Below are 20,503 nucleotides of genomic sequence, written 5' to 3' on the forward strand. Positions count from 1 at the left end.
CTTTAGATCGCGGCATGATGTGTTGCTATTTAAGCATGCTTCACTTTGTCAGACAGGTTCTATTTAAGTGATTTCTTGATTCAACAGGTCTGGCAGTAATCAGGCCTGGGTGTGGCTAGTGAAATTTAACTCAGCTTTCTAAAATAATGTAGTTAATTGCAGTTCTTTCATGATTTAACAGGAAGGGGCAATTAATTTTTCAAGTAGAGCCACATAGGTTTGGTCAGCTTTTTTCCTTTAATGAAATCATCATTTAAAAACTGCATTTTGTATTTACTTGCATTATCTTTGTGTAATATTTAAATTTGTTTAATGATCTGAAACATTAAAGTGTGACAAACATGCAAAAAAATAAGAAATCAGGAAGGGGGGCCAACACTTTTTCACACCACTGTATATATACACCTTGACAAGTCTCGGTTAGGCTAACCGAGACGTGTCATTTGCACTTATATATTGTTGCTCTTTTGTTAGTTTTGACTGCTTTTATTGTCCTCATTTGTAAGTCGCTTTGGATAAAAGCGTCTGCTAAATGACTAAATGTAAATGTCTACAGTATGACTCTGTATTCACCCATTGAACTCATGTGACCCTCCATTCTCTCTCTCTCTGACTCTGTCACAGCATGAGTCTGTTTCCTAAAGCCATCATGTCAGACTTTGTCTTCATCATGGCTTCTTCTGCTTTCTCTCACATGCGACACACCTCAAATACAGCACAGATAAATGTTAAATCGTTCCATCTGAAAGACCATGTATGTGGTTTTATGTGACTATTCTGAGTGTGCATATGAAAGCGAAGGAACTGTATGTTAATGTTAGTATAAATGATTGTAAATGTTAAGGACAGTCTGAACCCCACCTCTTTTTCCAGGAGTTTTTACTGTCAGACTTCAAATTGGCTGGTTATAGATGCACTACTGTTCAAAAGTTGGGGATTGTATTTTTAAATAAATTAATACTTTTATAATGTTACAGAAGATTTGTTTCAAATAAATGCTGTTCTTTTAAAACAGTTCTGTTAAATCACAATTTCCACAAAAATATATGTATATAGCAGCACAACTGTTTTCAAGCTTTATAAGAAATGTTTCTTGAGCACCAAATCAGCATTTTATAATGATTTCTGAAGGATCATGTGACACTGAAAATTCAGCTTTGCCATCACAGGAATATATATTAAAATACAAGACAGTTACTTTAATTTCAGAATGTTATTGTTATTGTTGTATTTTTTATAAAATAAACGCAACCATGGTGAGCATATGAGAGCATAAGAAAAAACATCCTTACTGACCCTAAACTTTTGAACAATAGTGGATTGTTAACAAACATATAAGATAAGCACGTCAATTAACTTAATTACCTTATTGCAAGTCTTTGCAGTGTGCATTTTTTTATATATGTAAACAAATGTTGCAGTTACACCTGTGCAAAATGGCGTCTTTGGTAGCTGTGTCACGTCTCGCACTGATTTTCTTTTTTTCACTCATGGCATCTCATACCATGAGTGTTTCTGTCCATGTGTCAACTTTATAATAGTTCAAGTTCAAAACACATCTTGAGACTGCTTCTGTGCTATTCCATTGAGCTCAGTCTAGCTGAACATGATAACATGTCCGTTGTGAACACCCCTGAGAGACTCATCAGGTGAACACAACCCTACATCAGCCCAACCTTACAGCACTTACTTGAGACCGACTATTCGATTTCTGAGTCCGTCATGTGTTTCGTGTCTTCAGCAGCTGTGACGAGGGCTGGTGGAAACGAGTCATGTGCGTTCGTGAGTAAGCCCGGGTTTGGTTTCAGTAGGTCATATCTTTAGTCACCCTCCCAGTTTTTCATACGCACTCACACTTTTCCAGCAGTGGCTCCAAGTGACATTAAGTGACCGGCTGGTTTATCCTCTGCTCCCCGTCCATCCGTCAGTCTCTCCTGCTGCGCTCACGTGGCAGGCTACTATCAGCCCGCTGGTGGTCAGCACACAAGCTCCAGCCGCTCTCCCTCGAGGCCCGTTCTCTCCTCAGCACGGGTCACTCAAAGTTCTGCCGGCCCCTTGCTATTTTTAAGAGGCTGTAAAGTCAGGTCTGAACAGGACGGACACAGGCAGAGGAGTTATAACACTCTAGCACACTTATTCTAGTTTGGCACCTGGCACTTCCCGGTTTCAGCTTAGTGAATGCGTTGGTGAGTCACACATAATTTGCTTTGACATATGTGGCTGTATATGGTGGACGTGAGCAGATACTGTAATGTTGGTGTGTGTGTGTGTGTGTGTGTGTGTGTGAATGAGAGAGTGCTTGCATTTGTCTGTTGGGAGTGACTGTGGGTCCGGCTCAGAGGAATGCATGGCCTTTGCCGGTAGCTGGCTTTGATCAGACATTCCTGTGGGAGCCTTTTCTCTCTCTCTCTCTCTCTCTCTCTCCCTCCCTGCCTCTTGCTCTTTGTTGTTACTTTTTTTCCCCTCCATCTCTTTTCCCAGTGGGCTACATATGGAAAGGGGGAGATTTTGAGGTAAACATTTAGTGGGAGGGGACAGCGCAATTGAACAGTACTAACGGCACTGCTGAAGAAGAGTGATAGAGAAGGAGCTGCAGAAAACAGACGCTGGGAATTCACTGCAGCAATTTTCCACACTCTTCTTAGTCCAAAACAGAACGGCCAGAGAGAAGTGACAGAGGGTTAGAAACATCTTTCCTTATCCTTTCTGCTTCTGCTATTGCCCTTAACTGAGGTGTCACTGGGGAGGCACTACATTGCCATGTTCGAAGCGACTCAGAATGTCATGCTCAAGCCAACCGAGTCCTGGAGGGAAACTCTTCTAGACCACAGAGTCATGGACCTTTTCTTCACTGTGAGTACCAACTTGTACATTTATTCTATCTGAGGTTTTTTTCTCAACCTCCTGCTTGGAAACGGCTCTTTTCTTTAATCCTTTTTCCTCTTTTCTTATCATGCAATTGCACATTCAATACCTGCGTCCCTGCTTCCCCTCGTCCTCTGTTTATTTCTCATGTTCTTTCTTCCTGCTTTTCTTCTTCTAAATAATTTTCTCCAACCGCTGATGTTTTGACCAAATGACACTGCATCAGACATTAAGTTATAAATATTTAGCAGATATAGAAACATCTATAAGGCACGTTTAGAAGAGGTGAGCTGCAGTTTTGTTGCAGTGGGTAAACGCTTATTATCTTTTGTTGCCTTAGAAGCAGTGGTCACAGATGGAGGAGTCTGGCCTGTGTGATGAAAAGAAATCACATTAATTTAGTGTATATAGGTGTTATATAAGAGTAAATGTATAAAAATACTTTGGGGTCAGTAAGAATTTTTTTTTTTTAGTTTTTGAAAAGTCTCTTGTGCTCACCAGAAATACTGTAAAAACAGTATTATTTTGAAATATTGTTACAATATTGTTATTACATATAATAACTGTTTTTTTATTTTTAAGAAAGTTCAGAAGAACTGTATTTATTTGAAAAATAAATATTTTGTATCATAAATGCCTTTACTGTCACTTTTAATCAATTTAATGCATCCTTGAATAAAAGTATTAATTTCTTTAAAAAAAAAATCCTTGCTGACCCAAAACTTTTGAACGATAGGGTATATGAAATGCTATATGATGCTTTCAGCACTCCTGTATACACATGAACTTGCGCTTTTCATCTGAAACAGGATCTGTGGGTGACACAACTGTCCCAGAGCAAACCAGTTTCCAACTGTGAAGTCTGTCTAAGTTGCTCACGGCAATAATGACAACATTACAATGAAAAATGTTTGGTAACAAGGTAATAAATAATTGTATAAGATATGCATTAGTACAGATTCATTGCTGTCAGAGTTGTCCTGAGAAGCAAAGCTATCATGAGCATTATTATATACCATAATTATCCATAGTTGCATTTTGATGTTAATGTTCAGTTTTAAAGTGACGTGTAGCCAAATATGGTGTCCCATACTCTGAATTTGTGATCTGCATTTAACCCATCCAAGTGTACTCATACAGTAGTGAGTAGTGAACACACACACACACACACACCGTGAACACACACCAGGAGGAGTGGGCAGCCATTTTTTGCTGCAGCTTCCGGGGAGCAGTTGGGGGTTCGGTGCTTTGTTCAAGGGTCTCACCTCAATCGTGGTATTGAAGGTGGAAGAGAGCGCTGTACATTGGTACCTGCCGGTACCGAGACTTGAACCTGCAACCTTTGGGTTACTGTCCGACTCTCTAACTATTAGGCCAAGACTGCCCCAGATGGCTGAAAAAAAGCCTTTAAGATCCCTATTTGATCTTACTTTGATCTAAATAATTTAATTCCGTGTGCTCTATATTAAAGCAGTATAAATTTTAGACACTATTTTCCCAAGAAAATCATGTGTTGTGCATGCATTCTGCATAGTACACATTCCAGTCATTAGAAATCCAGTCTAATGGCTCGTTACGTCTCACAGAACTTATGCCAGTGAGGCTCAGGTTGTGATGTGTGGAACAATTCTGTCAGGTTACCCTTGGCATCAGTGATGTATATGCCAAATAGCGTTCCACTCTTTCTCCATTACCATTACACGCTCTCCGAGGCATGTGCTGCCAAATAATGCTCTACTTTCCACCATCAGTCTTAGGTGGTTTCTACAGCCAGATTAGACGTTACTTTCCTTCACTCTGCTGCTCAGGAATGAGTCAACAAGGTGCCAATATGCTGCTCCATCATTCACGCCTCTTTTCTGAGAGGAGGCTACGATCTTTAAACTGGCGACAAACTGCACAGCCATCTTAAGGGTCAATCTGTTGACCTGGAGGTCAAGGGCTGTTCAAACATAAGTGTCTCATTTGTCTTTTCTGGGATTTGCTGTTAGGGGTTTTAAGCATACGGAAATAGCAGATATACATATATATGGTTGTTGTTTTTTAAATTTAAGTTAGATTCTGAAACTTATTTTTATTTTCTCAGTAAACTTCAGATTCCTGTCAAATAAGAATGAAATCAACTATTCTGGATTTTGTAGTCATAAGAGTTTAACTGCTTTAATATGACACACCTAAATCATCACTGGGCCATCCATATGTAGTCCAGTGGTTTCATTTGGTTGTATAGTATAAAGACAATTTTTTCAGGTCTAACTTTCTTTTCTCAGGTCTTTTTTTATATAGATATATTTCTTTGACATTAAAGTATATGTTGCCATTGTTGAAAAGCCTAATTGAATTTTCTATGGTACAGTGTTGTAACACATGTAAACATCCAAGAGGGTAAATACATTTATATGTACTCTTAAAGGTGCCATAGAATGGAAAACTGTATTTACCTTGGCATAGTTGAATAATAAGAGTTCTTCTGTACATGGAAATGACATACCGTGAGCCTCAAACACCATAGTTTCCTCCTCCTTATGCAAATCTTGTGCGTGCAAAAGACCACTGAAAAAGAGGCGAATACCTACATAACACCGACTGTGACGTTACAGTCGGGATCATTAATGTTTACGCCCCCAACATTTGCATAACGTACACTAGCCCATGTTCTAGGCCAGCCGAACCTGCACAGCCGAATCATCGATGCAGTGTTGCCAGATATTGCTATTTAAACACACAAAAACCGATAAATAAATAAAAATAAACTGAAATTATTTCAAATCTTTTGCAATTAAGATAAATCGCTAACCCTAAACTACAACGTCCTACTTTATTAACTTTCTAAAGTGTCAAAAAAAGTGGAAAAGATGAGTGCAAAAACGCTTATAACAGCTGGATCTGGCAACACAGAGGCTGCGCCCGCGCACTCACTCACAACTCTCTCTCAAGCCTCGTTCACTCCGCCAGCGTCTCGCAGCGATCATGTTCATACCACGGGCGCTAAACATTCTTGCAAAATCTCTCAAAATCTGTATCTTTGTCTGATACAGGCTCAAACATATAAAGTTGGATGCCTAATCTCTCCATCGTTCACACCGAACAGTAGAGATCTGTTTGCTGAGTGAGCCACTGAAATGAGCCACGCTGTGAAACAGCCAATCAGAGCAGAGCTCAACATTATTATTCATGACCCTTCCAAATAAGGTAATAACAGACCATTTAATTCTAGGGACAAATCCTAGGGTTGTAAATGGACACGTAAAACTGTTTTTGGAGATTTTTTGCCCTTACCTAAGCCACATACCTTCTATGTAGATATCTAGAGAACAATTTAAAATATTGTATCAATGCATTCTATGGCACCTTTAAAAAGTTTGGGTTCAGTAAATAATGAATATGATTAAATTGATCAAAAGTAACAGTAAAAACATTTGTGATGTCACAAAAGATTTCAAATAAATGCTGTTCTTTTGAAGTTTTTATACATCAAAGAAACCAGAAAAAAGTGTCATGGTTTTTACAAAAATATTAAGCACGCATAATTGCATTTTAAAAATATGTTTTCAATATTTTAATTCATAATATTTCACAATATTACTGTTTGATGATAAATTAATTAAAAAAGAATGAAAAATAGTACATGATAGTATCACATAAATGCAGCCTTGGTGAACGTAAGAAACCTCTTTCAAAAAAAAAAATAGCGATTGAGAGAACAGGCAAAGATGGCTAGATGGAGACCTGGAAAAATTGTGAACCAGATTCAAACATTTATCCCCCATGTGAGCACCACAGTGTCTAGACCCATGATAAATTAATTAAAAAAGAATGAAAAATAGTACATGATAGTATCACATAAATGCAGCCTTGGTGAACGTAAGAAACCTCTTTCAAAAAAAAAATTGCGATTGAGAGAACAGGCAAAGATGGCTAGATGGAGACCTGGAAAAATTGTGAACCAGATTCAAACATTTATCCCCCATGTGAGCACCACAGTGTCTAGACCAGTGATTTTCACTATTTTTTTCACGAAAGCCACACTTATAGGACAAAGTTAATAGGAGAGCCACTTTTACTGCAACGTATGAAAAGTTACATCCAGTCATAAATAGCATGTCTGCTTCTCAATCTGTCATCCCTGAACATAAAATATGCAATGCAATACAAAGGGGTTTATTTTTAAAAGTTATTTATTTAAAGTTATGTGCTTCTACATTAGCCCATCATGTATCAAACCATAAGAGCACATTCGGCGTTAAGAGCTGGAAAGATTGCCAAAACAATTCCGCAGTGAGTCAATATCATGGACGTAAGGGCAGAGCAAGTTTAATTATCTTTCTAGTCTATATTTCCATCTTGTAATTCTGCTGTTTTGGATACTTTTAACATATAAATTATTTATAATAGAGCAGACACTGACTGTTGTTCATGTAGGCTATTTATGTTCTCATTTAGCGAGACAGCAGATGCTGAAAACACTGCGCACTTCAGTATGTGTGTAGTAAACGAAACCACACGTCTGTGCCATTCATTCATAAAGAGACATGCAGGATTCATATTTAAATGGTATTTTTGCAGATTAATGTTTACAGATACCAGTCAATATTGCAATTTGATTTAAGTGTAATGACCTACTTTTGATTTATTCACCCAAACTTTGACAAATTCCGTGACATTCCGCGTTATACAGTCAATTCTGTTTTTATGACTGGATTACGCAATTCTGTCCGCGTTTTCTGCATCGCAGAAATCATAGGGCCATAATTAAAATGGGTTCTATTGTCTTTTGTCGCGTCGCACCACGACGCTCGCGTCCAGTGTAGACACGATGTGAGTTTTTTTTAATGGCTTAGTTTTAGCCCTGCTTGTTTTTAATGTTTTTATTAAATATCTGTATTGATCATATCATCGCATTATTTACTGCCATGTGCCATGCGAGCCACACATTAAAGCTTGGCGAGCCGCATGAGGCTTGTGAGCCGCGCAATGAGTAACACTGGTCTAGACCATGAATCTGATAGATTGTGTAACATTAATTTAGGATTGTTTGAGAGTTCAGTGAAGTCTCTTTGATGCAGAGCATGATGTTCAGCAGTTCTGTACCGGTCTTTTGGGGTGTAATTTGAGCCATGTGATATTTAGTCGTATTTCCAGTGGGTGGGGAATGTTTTTGTTAAGGTATAAAGTGGTCAGCTGTTACACCCTCTGTGTGTCTTTACGAGTCACATTGTTGCTCTGTGTGGTGTGCTTGTTGTTTTTCTACGCCCATGCCACGGGGATCTATGTGTGTAAGGGTGAGTTATTGAACGGGAGGGTGAGTGTGCGTGTGTCGGCCTGTCAGCGGTGTCTATGTGTGTATGTTGGCTTGTCAGCTGTTGCTCCTCACTTCTCAGCTGTGCCCTGAACAGACGAGGGGGCGTCCAGACACGCGCTGCTGGGGTCAGAGGTGACTAGAGATGAACTGCAGGATTAGACTCTGAACCCTGGATTCATAGCCCCTGTTAACAGCCTCGGGTGGTCTGAGGAGGGGCAAGCCATCCATCTAAAGCAGTCTCTCGGCCTCTTTGATTGCTTTTCAGAGGTTTGGAAATACGCAGAAGAGAGAAAATGAAGCGTAACTTAAAATAAATGTCATATTCCCTTTGCACCTAATAAAGCCATGGCTTCGCTAACATTTTCCTACCAGCCAAACCGACTGGGTGTTTTTGTTTGTGGTTTTAGTTTAGGTTTGTTCTTACACCCTCCGTTTTCACATACACTCCCCCGTTTAGTAACAAACAGTCACATTTTTATGTATCCATAAAATGGGTGAAACTCAGAAAAACATGTCTGGTTCACAATTGAATTAAAAACAAAAAGCTAAAGAAAAAAATCAAAAACCAAAGACGGATTATAATTTAGGACACTTAAGATTTTGCATTGTGACATTTATTCTCATGAGAGTCAAGCACATTTCCCCACAAATTCTTATTACAGTGTGTCCAGGTATTTAACTTGTTTTGGATTTTTTTTTAGTAGTGATTTAGTAGTGATCCTCATTGCAGATTTTTATTTATTTATTTGGGTCATACAACGTTTTTTATTTTTTAATATTGATTTTTCATTTTAGTATAAGCTATTATATAGTTCTGCATTGCAGAAATGAGAGTGATATTATATGTAGTTATTTTCTGGATAATGAGGTCTATTCAGAACACATCTTCTATTTCTTTGTGTATTTATTATATGTTTTTCTTTGTTTCTTTATATATTTTATATTCTTTGTTTTGTAATTTTGTATTTTGAGGTGCAATATGATAGTTATTATATTTTCATTACTGTTTTTTTATTATATTTTTTTTAATGTATTTTTTTCATTTCAATATGCTTTGTATTGGAGTGATGAGAATAAGATTTTAATTTATCTATTTGTTTATTTGAGAATGAGGTGTCACAATTAAAAAAAAAAAGTCAGTTTTTTTCTTGAGACATTTCTTTATTTAGTATATATTCTTTCTTTTATAATTTCGTATTTTGGGCCCACATGTGTTAAGCGCTAAGCAAAGTTTTAGAAGCTAAGATCAGATTCTGACTCAAGAGCATGTGTGTGGTTTGTTTATGGTATAAACACAATCAGGGCTTGTTATGGCACTTTGAGCATAACGCTGTCGTGAGGTGATTGATTGTGGCCTCTGATTTTGTAACAGGATCTGAACACACTGAATGCAACTGGAGCAGTGAGCGGTGAGAATAGAAAGCAGGAGAGGGTCTAATCCTCCCCGTGGACAGACACAAGTCTTTGTCTTTTCTCTATTAATAGGTCTCCCTGTCGCTTTTCTCTCTCGCATTCATTTCGGAAAGCTACCTTGTCTTGTTTTGATTTAGACACCCCCTTCCCCCCTGCCAGACTCTAACTATAGTCAGACTCAAGGCGATTGGCATAGCTCGCATGGCGTGGATGTTCTTCAGCGCAGCTGTTTGTACAGAGCATGCTGCTCACAGAGCATTGGCCTTGTACTCTTTTTCTTTATTCTCTTTCGCTATCCAGTTCTCTCTCTCTCATCTGCCCCTCACACCCCTCCTCTCTCTCATTCTCTTTCTCCCTCCTCTCTTCTTCAGAAGATGATTTCACACCACTCTAGCAGACAGGGCTGTGCTTTGGTGTGTTAGCGTTAGCACTTTGCCCAGTGGCTGATGTTCATCCGTGTATCTGTAGGAGGTGGTATGTGTTGAGGAAATGCCACTTTAGGTTCGTGCACAGTCTTCCAGATCGTTCAGAGGGCTCCGTCCAACTCCGTGCACCTCTTTGCACTGCATCTCCACCAGAACGTCTGGCGAACAGACGAGCGAGAGTAAGATTCCAGGGATTTAGGAAAGAAAAAGAGCAAAGGAGTGTGCCAAACAACCATATGTGCTGGAGACTCGAGTCAGTCCGCTCAGAAACGTTTAGCCGTCTCTTCGGCCATGTAGCGCTCTCTTTTCGCCGCTCGTCCCCGTGAATGCTTTCGGACTGGATTGGTAATTGAGAAGCTGATCTGATTGATTGACTTGGGTTGTGGCAGCCAGGTGTTTTTATCCGTGGCGAGATGCAGTAGTTTTGCCATTGGCGAAGGTGAGGGTTATTCCACAATTTTCCTCCGTTCATTATTCCACTGAGTAGAAGGTTTCAGAGACTTGCGTGAGATGAGAAATCGAAGACAGACCCACGTATCTGTGCGTAAGAGAGAGAAGAAGAAAAAGACGAGGAGGAGAGAGAAAGTATGTTTTTGTATGTAAATGAGAGAGGCTTTTCTCTGTGATTCAGGGAGACTGTGTGTGAGCTCTTCAGCCAGTGTGTTTTGTCAGCTGCCCTTGGGCCGGTCTGTAGTTCCTCCTGGACTCTTTGAGGGGGCCTGTCTGGTTTTAACGCTGTAGAGTATACCTACAGTCACATTTACAGTCTCTAGAACTTCCACTGCTTCTTTTCTCTCTCATGCACTCATGATATGATATAATTTCTCCTGAGAAGAAGGATTTCAGTCTGTTGGTGAGCTGCATTGATGTCGGTTTTGAGAGTTGATCATTAAGTCTGTTTTAGGATACCTTGATATTTGTGTGGTCTTCAGCGATGTCGGTTAGTCATTGAAAGTATGCATTTTAGCATTAAAATGTACTCGAGTTCATAGGAAAGTCTGGTATCTGGTACCTTTTATTATGCTTTTGAAAATAGGATTGGTTTACGCCAGTTTAATGAGTTGAGTCAGAAATGACGTGATTTTGTCTCTGTCTTGTAGGTGCACAGGAAAATCAGAGAGGACTCAGACATGGCTCAGGATTCCCTTCAGTGCCTGGCCCAGCTGGCCTCCATGCATGGCCCCATCTTCCCTGATGAGAACGCTCAGGTGACCTACCTGGCCCACCTGATGGAGGGATTGCTCAACATGATCAATGGGTGCGTTTCTCTGAAAACTTCAGTCAAGTACTGCACGCGTGCATGAAATGCTTGTCATTCACAAATGTGTTATTTTGTATTTAGATAACTGCATAGTAGTTGTGTCTATCTAGTGTTAATTTTGTCAGCTATTTTTAATTTAGTCTTAGTCTTAGTCCTGTGTCAAATGTAACTTTTAGTTTTTATCATATTTAGTCAACTTGTCCTGTTTTAGTTTTAGTCAATTTTTAGTAGAAACTTACATAGTTTCGTCTTACTGTATAATGATTAAAATTATGAGAATTTTTTTTTTTATTTTGCTTAATTTTAATTGCAATGATTGTTGTCATTTGGGAAATGTATTCTTACATTTCATCAGAAGTTGCTCTTTCACCAATAAGCACAAATCAGTAGAATATTGACTCGTATGCTTGGTTTATTTTACCTCATCTAACGTTAGTATACAGATTTATAACAGGACATCAATTAGAGGCTAAATAAACACCAAAGGCTTCCGATATACACTCGCCCTGTCTACGTTATGAAAACTGGCGTAAAAAAAAACCTACTCTCAAATATTATAACAGAGAAATTCCTAATAGTAATTCCAATAAATCCAAATTGAATTAATGGTTCTCTTTTAAAACAACGGCAAAAATCCGCAACCACTATCGCAAACTATACAGTCAAGATCCATGACAGAACACAGACTGCTGAATGACACTTTCATTTAAGCTGAATACCTCAAAGTAACGGAGATTGCTGAACTCCAGCTTACTTGTACAGTACTATATGTCGGTGTTTTCAGATCACAGCGCCTGTGCAGAGAGAGGGTGTGTGAATGGTTGCCAAATTGCATAAAGCAAAAAGCCGGGCAGAGTACGTATCCGTTTAACAGAAAAGCTCTGATTGGGGGATTTGAGTTCTTGATATCTGGCCACTGCAAACATAGTCTTGTACAGCAGTCTGAAATGTTTTGGCTCCACTTTTTTCAACAAAAATAAAAAGGTTTTGGTCTTTTTTCATCAACGATATTGCATGTTCATTTAGTCTCATGTAGTTATCGTTTAATGACCTTATTATCATCTCGTTTTTGTCATGGGAAAAAACCTCGAACATTTTTCATCATAGTTTTCGTTAACGAAATTAACACTGTCTAACAAAGGTGAACCTAATGAAAGCATATCTAGGTTACTTTTCACCCCACAATCATTATAATTAATAAAATAATTTACATTTTGCATTATTATTTTAGGACCAGTAATGAAATTTTACAGCAGTGCAAAACATATTAAAGGGGTCCTATTATGCGCTCTTACAATGTCTTGAATTTGTTTTGGGGGTGTACTAGAACATGCTCTCATGCTTGGTGGTTCGAAAAACGCATTATTTTTTACATAATTTACATTATTACAATACCTTTCTCCCCATCCTAGCACAAACGGCTCGATTAGTTCCGGGTTTGATGAAGGCCCGCCTTCCGAAAAACAAAATGTGATGTGATTGGTTAGCTGTCCCAGTGCGTTGTGATTGGTGAACAGCTTAGACGGTGTTTCAGTACTGCCCCACCCCTTGCCAAAGCAGCAAGTTCCGTCTGCTCTGGTTTAGTTAAGGATGGCGTCAATATTGCCATATCAATTTGAGCCGGATTCAGACCCAGAGAATATTGAACAACAGGATCGCGCAGAACCTTTGCACGCACGGAAATGGCAAGACATATTAGAGTGGTAACGTTATTGTTGTTTTTTTGCTAAATCACGTTTTAGATAGGATGTCAACAACCACTTAAAAATAACTGCATTTACTATGTACAGATAAGTGCATATGTATTATTTTTATTGTTATTTAATTCTAGCATTATAACATGAATTGCAGTGAAACTGTTATGGAAAACAAACGCTGTAGTCCAAACGAGCCGTTCGTTGTAGTTCTTGAAAATATCTTCCTTTGGAGTGGACTTTGAGATTTGTAAGTTTGAAGATCTTTTTTATGCCCAAACATACACACTACACACTGACTAAAATTCAAAAAGTGAAAAAGCATAATAGGACCCCTTTAATGATCTTCAACATAGGCTTAATTCTCTTTAAGTAAAATGTAATGTATTTATTTATTTATTTTTTTAGTTAAATATGGCCCAGACGTGTTCTTGACGGTGAGATCTTGCCATAAAGCAGGGTTAGAAAATTACTAGTCACAAAGTCACAAAGCTACTACCCAATTTATTTTTTAAAATAAGGGGGAAAATGCCCTTGAATTGTATGGATAATAAACAAATAAAATACTACTACTACTGTTTATAATAGTATTTCTTTATTTTCTCCATTTATGTTTATAGAATTAAATAAATACTATTAATTTAATTTACTAAACATAAATGGGGAAAATGTGTGCACATAATGGCCTCTTGAAAATCCTTTCCAGGAGCCAGATATTATCTACTAATAAAGTTATTTTTTGACACTGTTGTACAACATGTATTGGCGGAGTTGTGTGTTAGTACTCGCAATCTAAATGCTCTGTAATGTCTATAAAGATGGAATGATGTCTCTGCAGCTTTAAATAACACACATTCTCTCATACACTGCTGTTTGGAATTTGAGAACAAGTAGGCGTAGTGAGTCGGGGTCTCTCTCCCCACTCCTCCCTCTCTCTGTCTCTGCCATTCTGTAATCACCTATTCCTGGAGCATTTTTCCAGTTGCATCATCGGAAAACCATGCGGCAGGTCGGCCAATCTGCGTGATTGAACTCTTCTGCTTACAATTTAAGTCCATCTGATATGGGTTAGAGCCGCAGTTGGGAGCATAAAGAAAGGCAGACCTCGAGTGCTCTTTCAGAACTAAAGAGGGAAAAAACCCTTGTTTTCCTAGAAGCCAGGTAGTGTGCTAGCACAACAGCAGTTTGGTGCTGTGGTTGAAATCTTTAAGTCTCCCTTTTAGAGCAGCTGAGGTATTTGTGCTTATAGACAAATATTTTCAGGGAACTAAACCATAAATGCTGAATTCCAGTGGATAAACATTTAGACTGTACCATACGTGCACAGTTTACTCTGAACCATTGCAGGCTAACACAGTATTTCATGCTACCAGATAGGCCCAGATGCGAGAGCAATGATGGAGGTTAGTTTTTGGATGATCCTTTAAGGGACTGGCCTTCTACTGTTATTATTTGTTCTTAATTGTCTTTTACCCTGTGACAGGATCGAGATTGAAGACTCTGAGGCTGTAGGCATCTCCAACATCATCAGTAACCTCATCAGCACATTTCCCCGAAGCGTTCTGACAGCTCTCCCAAACGAGCTCTTTGCCTCTTTCATTAACTGCCTCACTCTGCTCACATGCTCATTTGGTTGCAGCGCCGCCCTGGAGGAGGTGGTGAGTACTGCATTTGTACCACAACAGACCACAACCAGAGTAGCTGAGGTCTATGAATGTCAAACACATTCTTTTTTTTTTAAATATAGGTTATAGGTTAATATAGATTCACAAGTTGTTAAAGTAGTCTCTTATGCTCACCAAGGGTGCATTTATTTGATTTAAAATAGAGTATGAACTGTAATATTGTGAAATATTACAATTTAAAACAACCGCTTTCTATTTGGATATATTTTAAAATGTAATTTATTCCTGTGATAGCAAAGCTGATTTTCAGCAGTGTTTACTCCAGCCTACAAAGTCGCATGATCTGTGATGCTTTTTTTTCAAAACTCTTTGATGCATAGAAAGTTTAAAAGAACAGCATTTATTTGAGATAGAAATGCTTTGTAACATTAGAAATGTTTTTCTGTCACTTTTTCAATTTAATGCATCCTTGCAGAATAAAAATATCCTTCAAACTCCAAACTTTTGAACGGTATTGTATATTAGAAAACTCCTTCGTGCCAAATTAATGATTTAAATATGTACATTTTATATTTTTTACTTTCTTAAATTAAAAAGTTAAGTGTTCGGTAAATATAGGACCTACACTAAAATTGGAGAGTCTGATATATGTTCTTTATAAATGTCATTGTGTTATTAAATTATTATTATATTATTATTGTAGTTTAAGTAATATTAAAATGTTATTATACTATATTAGAGTTATTTAACGTTAGGATAACAGAGTAATATATACTTTGAAAAATGGAGGGGCAAACACTCGTAGAATTTAGCATGAAATGTAGAAAGAAGGGATGTGACATGATTAGCATAAAGTCACGTATGTCTCTTTTTCTCTAGCTGGATAAGGATGACATGGTGTACATGGAGGCATATGATAAGCTGCTGGAGTCCTGGCTGACGCTGGTGCAGGAGGACGAGCACTTCCCTCGGGGATGTTTTGTCCAGCCGGCCGTGCAGGTCTTCAACTCCTACATCCAGTGTCACCTCGCAGCTCCCGACGGCACGAGAAATCTGGTCAGAACAACTGCGTTTATCCACCTTCACATCCAAACGCATCTTTCTCACCATGTTAAATCTGTTCTGTTAACATTGTCAAAATGTCTCTGGCTTACCAATTTGTTGGTAATTTGTTGCTTTTCTTGTAATTTTTTTTGTTGACTTTGTGGTTTGCTTTTCATCTTAATTAAAATGGAAAAGCATGAGCCTCAACAAATGTCTAAAACAGTTTTCCTTCAAGGAATCGTCTGCCAGAGTAACACAGCCGCACCAGCACATGGTTTCAGTCATGTGCATTATTTATCTTTTTAGACTGCAAATGGTGTCGCTTCTCATGAAGAGGAAGAAATAAATGAATTACAGGAGGACGACAGAGAGCTGTTCTCAGATCAGCTGGCCAGTATCGGCATGTTGGGCCGCATCGCTGCAGACCACTGTATACCTCTGCTCACAGGGTACAGACACAGTCCTCTTCAGAGAAACCACTGAAATAAACAACCACTGTGAGCCTTACATTTCTCATCTGTCTTCAGTTTGTTGGAGGACCGAGTCACACGGCTTCACGGGCAACTCCAGAGACACCAACAGCACCTCATGGCCTCTGCAGACCCGGGGACGGTGGACCGGAAAGTTCTAGATGACCTTTATGAAGACATTCATTGGCTCATATTAGTGTCAGGTCTGTGTCGTTCTTAAAAAAAGACATTCTGAATGACATTCTGTCATTATTCACTCACCCTTTTGTCATTCGTTTTCACTCACAAACGCGAGTAGCATGTTTAATGTCACATGTCTATGGAGGTTTTCATTCATCGAGGTCATTGTAATGTGTAATTCAGATGCGACTGGACTAGGGCTGTGCGATTAATCGAAATCGTCATAAAATCGCGATTTGAGCTTGCGTGATTTCTAAATCGCTTTACAGCACGATTTTCCACGCCCCCGACCTCGCGCAGTATGCTATCCGAACCAATCAGAATGCAGCGTGCCTAAATGGAGCACGATAACAGAACAGACCAGGCGGGCATACAAACATAATGCCAGGTTCACACACTTCGTCTGTGGTGCAGATTTTTCCGCGCCCATGTTAACGGATCAAAGCGTTCACACTGCATGCAATGGCGGTCTGGCAGTGCGCTCCAGGAGCGGTGCGTCTGCAGCAGTCATGCTGCGATCGTTTCCGCACTGAGTCTATTTCTGCTGTGCTGCACACTAAATTAAAGTGACAGCGCATTATTCGCGGTAAAAATTTACATGGATTGACATGGAAATTTTGTAATTACACCATAAATGCATATAATTAAAGTCTACTGTTTCACAGTCAAATTTGTCCATATCGCACAGCCCTAGACTGGACTTTTATTTTTTATTATTTGGAGGCCAGTCAAGTTGCTTTTTGTCATTGTTCTGAAGTATTTGGTGTTTTATCAGGTTACCTCTTGGCTGATGACCCTCAGGGTGAAACACCATTGATACCTTCAGAAGTGATGGAGTACTCTATCAAACACTCGACTGAGGTGGATATCAACACTACACTGCAGCTGCTCGGCTCTCCTGGAGAGAAGGCCACCTCCATCCCAGGATGCAACAGGACAGACTCAGTTATCAGGTAGAGAGACCTCACAGTATACATGTGGCAGTGTGTCATTATTACTCTATAAAGAAGATTCAGGTTTATTGGTAGTTGGTAGCTGTGGGATTTTTGATACATTATTGTACGATTTCCTTTTCATTCACGTTTTTCATGCAATATTATCTAGATTTAAATTTAAGTTTCAATTTATTTTATTTTTTTTTAACACACAACACTCACAAGTAGACCAGACGCTTTCAAGCTGATTCTGGAGATGGTCCTCACTGCAGAACACAAGATCCAGGGGGCGAGGTTGGATCCAGATCCAACTCCTCCCACGTTGCATATACCTAAACCTACCCGTCTCCACCCCCTGATCCCTAAACCCACCCATCTCCACCCCCTAGATGTGGATCCAACCCCGCCCCCTGGATCTTTGTTCTGCAGTGAGGGGCTACTGTGATTCTGTGCACTCAGGGCATTGTGCTAGGATATAGACTCCCATCTTGTGTGGCATCCTCAATTACTTTTGACAACCATGAAGATGTAGGAGGAGTTTGAGAAAGGATGTTATCAACACAATTGAAAATGGTGGAAAATATAGTAGGGTGTTGTATTTGGCTTGAAATATAATTATCAGATTGTTTCGTTTAAAAGTTATTCACGGAAATTGACGTGAAATTTGATGCTGGAAATGTGATGGTGGCACTAGATGGTTTGAGAAACTGACCCAATATTTGATCAAATGACTATTCAGATTGTGCCCTATAAGTATGCTAAAAAAATTTTAAGAAGATGCAGTGGACAAAAGTAACGCATACAATAGGTTTGTGTGCACCTTTAGTCACACAGTTTCCACAAAAATATTATCGTCACAACTGTTTTCATCGTTGATATGAAATGCTTCTTGAGCAGTAAATCAGCATATTAGAATGATTTCTGAAGGATCATGTGACACTGAAGCCTGGAGTAATGATGCTGAAAATTCAGCTTTGCATCACAGGAATAAATTACACATTAGAGGGGTCATATGATGCGATTAAAATTTTTCCTTTCTTTTTGGAGTGTTACAAGCTCTTGGTGCATAAAGAAGATCTGTAAAGTTGCAAAGACTAAAGTCTCAAATCCAAAGAGATATTCTTTATAAAAGTTAAGACTCAACCACACCTACCTAAAACGACTCGTTCTAACACGCCCCCACATGTCTACGTCACGATGTGGGAAGATTTGCATAACGCCCCCCAAATGTTCATGCAAAGAAAGGTGTAACTTTTATTCTCGCTGTAGTATTGTTGCTGCCGCCGCCGCCATGTCGTGAAGGCGCTGTGTGTTTCGTTGTGAAAGCGAAACTACTTTGTTTGGCCTTCCAAAAGAGGACGATATCCGCTTCGTCATGCCTGGAGCTGATCCGTGCTGGTCACTGAGGAAATACATCAACTTCGCGCTGTGGATTGCCAGATCGGCTTTCACTGTGGACGAAGCGGAGTCCAGCCCGGGGTCGCCACATGTGGTTGCCGCAAGTCCACCGGCCGCTCCTTCGTCGAATCTGCCGGCCGCGAAAGAGGACACAACTAGGAATCAGTGGTTAAGTTGTATTTAGAACACTGTTCCAGAACAGTTCAACCCAAATATTCAGATGTGTGCAGCACATTTTATGGAGGACTGTTTCCTGATCCTGGAAGAGTAGACTTCAATGCCGGCTGTTCTGACTCAAAGACTGTAAGTACGTTTTTTATATTTAAAGGATTTGCCACTGATGATTCAAACGCGAGTTTTGAGCAGTGTAGAGTAGCACTTGTTGTTTGTCATTTCTCCGATCACAAACGCAGACATAGTTTTATGTTTACGCGGCGCGATGCATTGCATGTTGAATAGGGATGGGCGATATCTTATCGTTTGCGATATATCGGTAAAAATTCTCCCCACGATAAGAATTAGTCTTCCTGCGATAATAACGATAAAGTCTAGTTGTTGACATATTTCTGTGTGCGACTGTATTATATACAGTGATAAAGGCCATGTCGATTAACATTGCATTATAAATATACTTTCCTTATAAAAAATACCCAAGATTGAAGAACACAGATAAACCATATATTTTGTGCAGTCGTATGTTTATTTTCCTCAAGTTTTATCAGGTAAAATGCCTCTACCTCCGTTGTGCGTTTTATTCCGCGATAATTGGATACCTTCCTGAAGCATCGTCAGTAGTATTTCTTCTGCTATGGATATGTGGTTTCTGTGCAAGATCGCCCTCAGGCTTCCAGTATGAATTAAACAGTCTTTACATTACGTGTGAACTCATTAACCTCATTAAGACCCGGCAAAACATTTTAGGAAAATGTTTTTATTTTTTGATGTCATTACATTGTTTAGAGCAGTGGTCGCCAACCCGTCGATCGCGATCACTGTCCCAGTAGATCCCGAAAATAACAGTAAAATAAGTACAAAAATGCATTACATTTCTGGGGTTATATTAATGTATCACTGAAGGGAACTGTCTTGAGAAAAGTTTCGATGGCAATGGCATTTTCTTCTCCGTATAAAGCGCAGCTCTGCTTTGTTTACAGCGGTATACAAGGAAACGCTATATTGCGGTCGGTTCATAAGCAATGTTGCCAAGTCCGCGGTTTTCCAGCGGAATTGGACTTCTTTAACACTGTTGCCGCGGGTTGTTGTTCATGTCCGTGGGTTGAAGCGACCCCAATAACGTGATATTTAGTCCCTGGAATGTGAATTTTACAGGGGAACCCTCCTCGAAACACGATTGGACTAGTTTTATTGCGAAAACCTGGCAACCCTGTTCATTAGTGACACTTGCTGTCAGAGAGTGTGTCTCATTCAAGACCTGCTGTTGTTTCGTGCAGATGTTTTATGTAGCAAATAAATAACACCTAAAGTCAGAGCATTCATTCTGTTTTTGTTTTAAATCCTGAAATTAATCTAAATCAAATCAAAAACAACTGCCCATGCAGATCGTGATTAAAATGCAGTGGTTGCCTCTAATTTCAAATGGCTAGATATTTTTTGTTTAAAGCCAGTTTGTTTGTTATAAAGCAAATAGCCAATAAATACATTTGCTTAAAAATCAGTATCAGTTTCAGAATCCAATCTGCTAGTTAAAAAAAAAGAAAGAAAAGAAAATCTGAATTCTGAATCAGCTATGACCGGCGCATCACTAATTAAAATACTAAGTAAAATGCCTCAAATTTGAAGCACAATCTGGGATGTATTTTTCTATCAATTCTTCAATATCCTTTCATAAAGGCCGAGGTCAGGGATCTTGGGCCTAAAAAGGTTGGTGACC

The 20,503-nt window shown here is 39.1% G+C and overlaps 1 protein-coding gene across 1 annotated transcript in view; it reads left to right on the forward strand.

The window, feature by feature from the left end:
* The window catches only part of LOC107597380 (exportin-4-like), a 69,369-nt gene that overhangs the window by 31,353 nt on the left and 17,513 nt on the right, over positions 1 to 20,503 (forward strand). The window contains exons 7-13 of the mRNA XM_016288405.1: positions 2,741 to 2,853; positions 11,106 to 11,263; positions 14,444 to 14,618; positions 15,465 to 15,641; positions 15,936 to 16,078; positions 16,157 to 16,302; positions 17,055 to 17,232. Of these exons, the coding sequence (XP_016143891.1) occupies positions 2,741 to 2,853; positions 11,106 to 11,263; positions 14,444 to 14,618; positions 15,465 to 15,641; positions 15,936 to 16,078; positions 16,157 to 16,302; positions 17,055 to 17,232 (1,090 nt within the window). The remainder of the gene's footprint in view (positions 1 to 2,740; positions 2,854 to 11,105; positions 11,264 to 14,443; positions 14,619 to 15,464; positions 15,642 to 15,935; positions 16,079 to 16,156; positions 16,303 to 17,054; positions 17,233 to 20,503) is intronic.

The sequence above is a fragment of the Sinocyclocheilus grahami genome, unplaced genomic scaffold (genome assembly GCF_001515645.1).
Source record: "Sinocyclocheilus grahami isolate Dianchi unplaced genomic scaffold, SAMN03320097.WGS_v1.1 scaffold231.1, whole genome shotgun sequence".
Classification (NCBI taxonomy): Eukaryota; Metazoa; Chordata; class Actinopteri; order Cypriniformes; family Cyprinidae; genus Sinocyclocheilus; species Sinocyclocheilus grahami.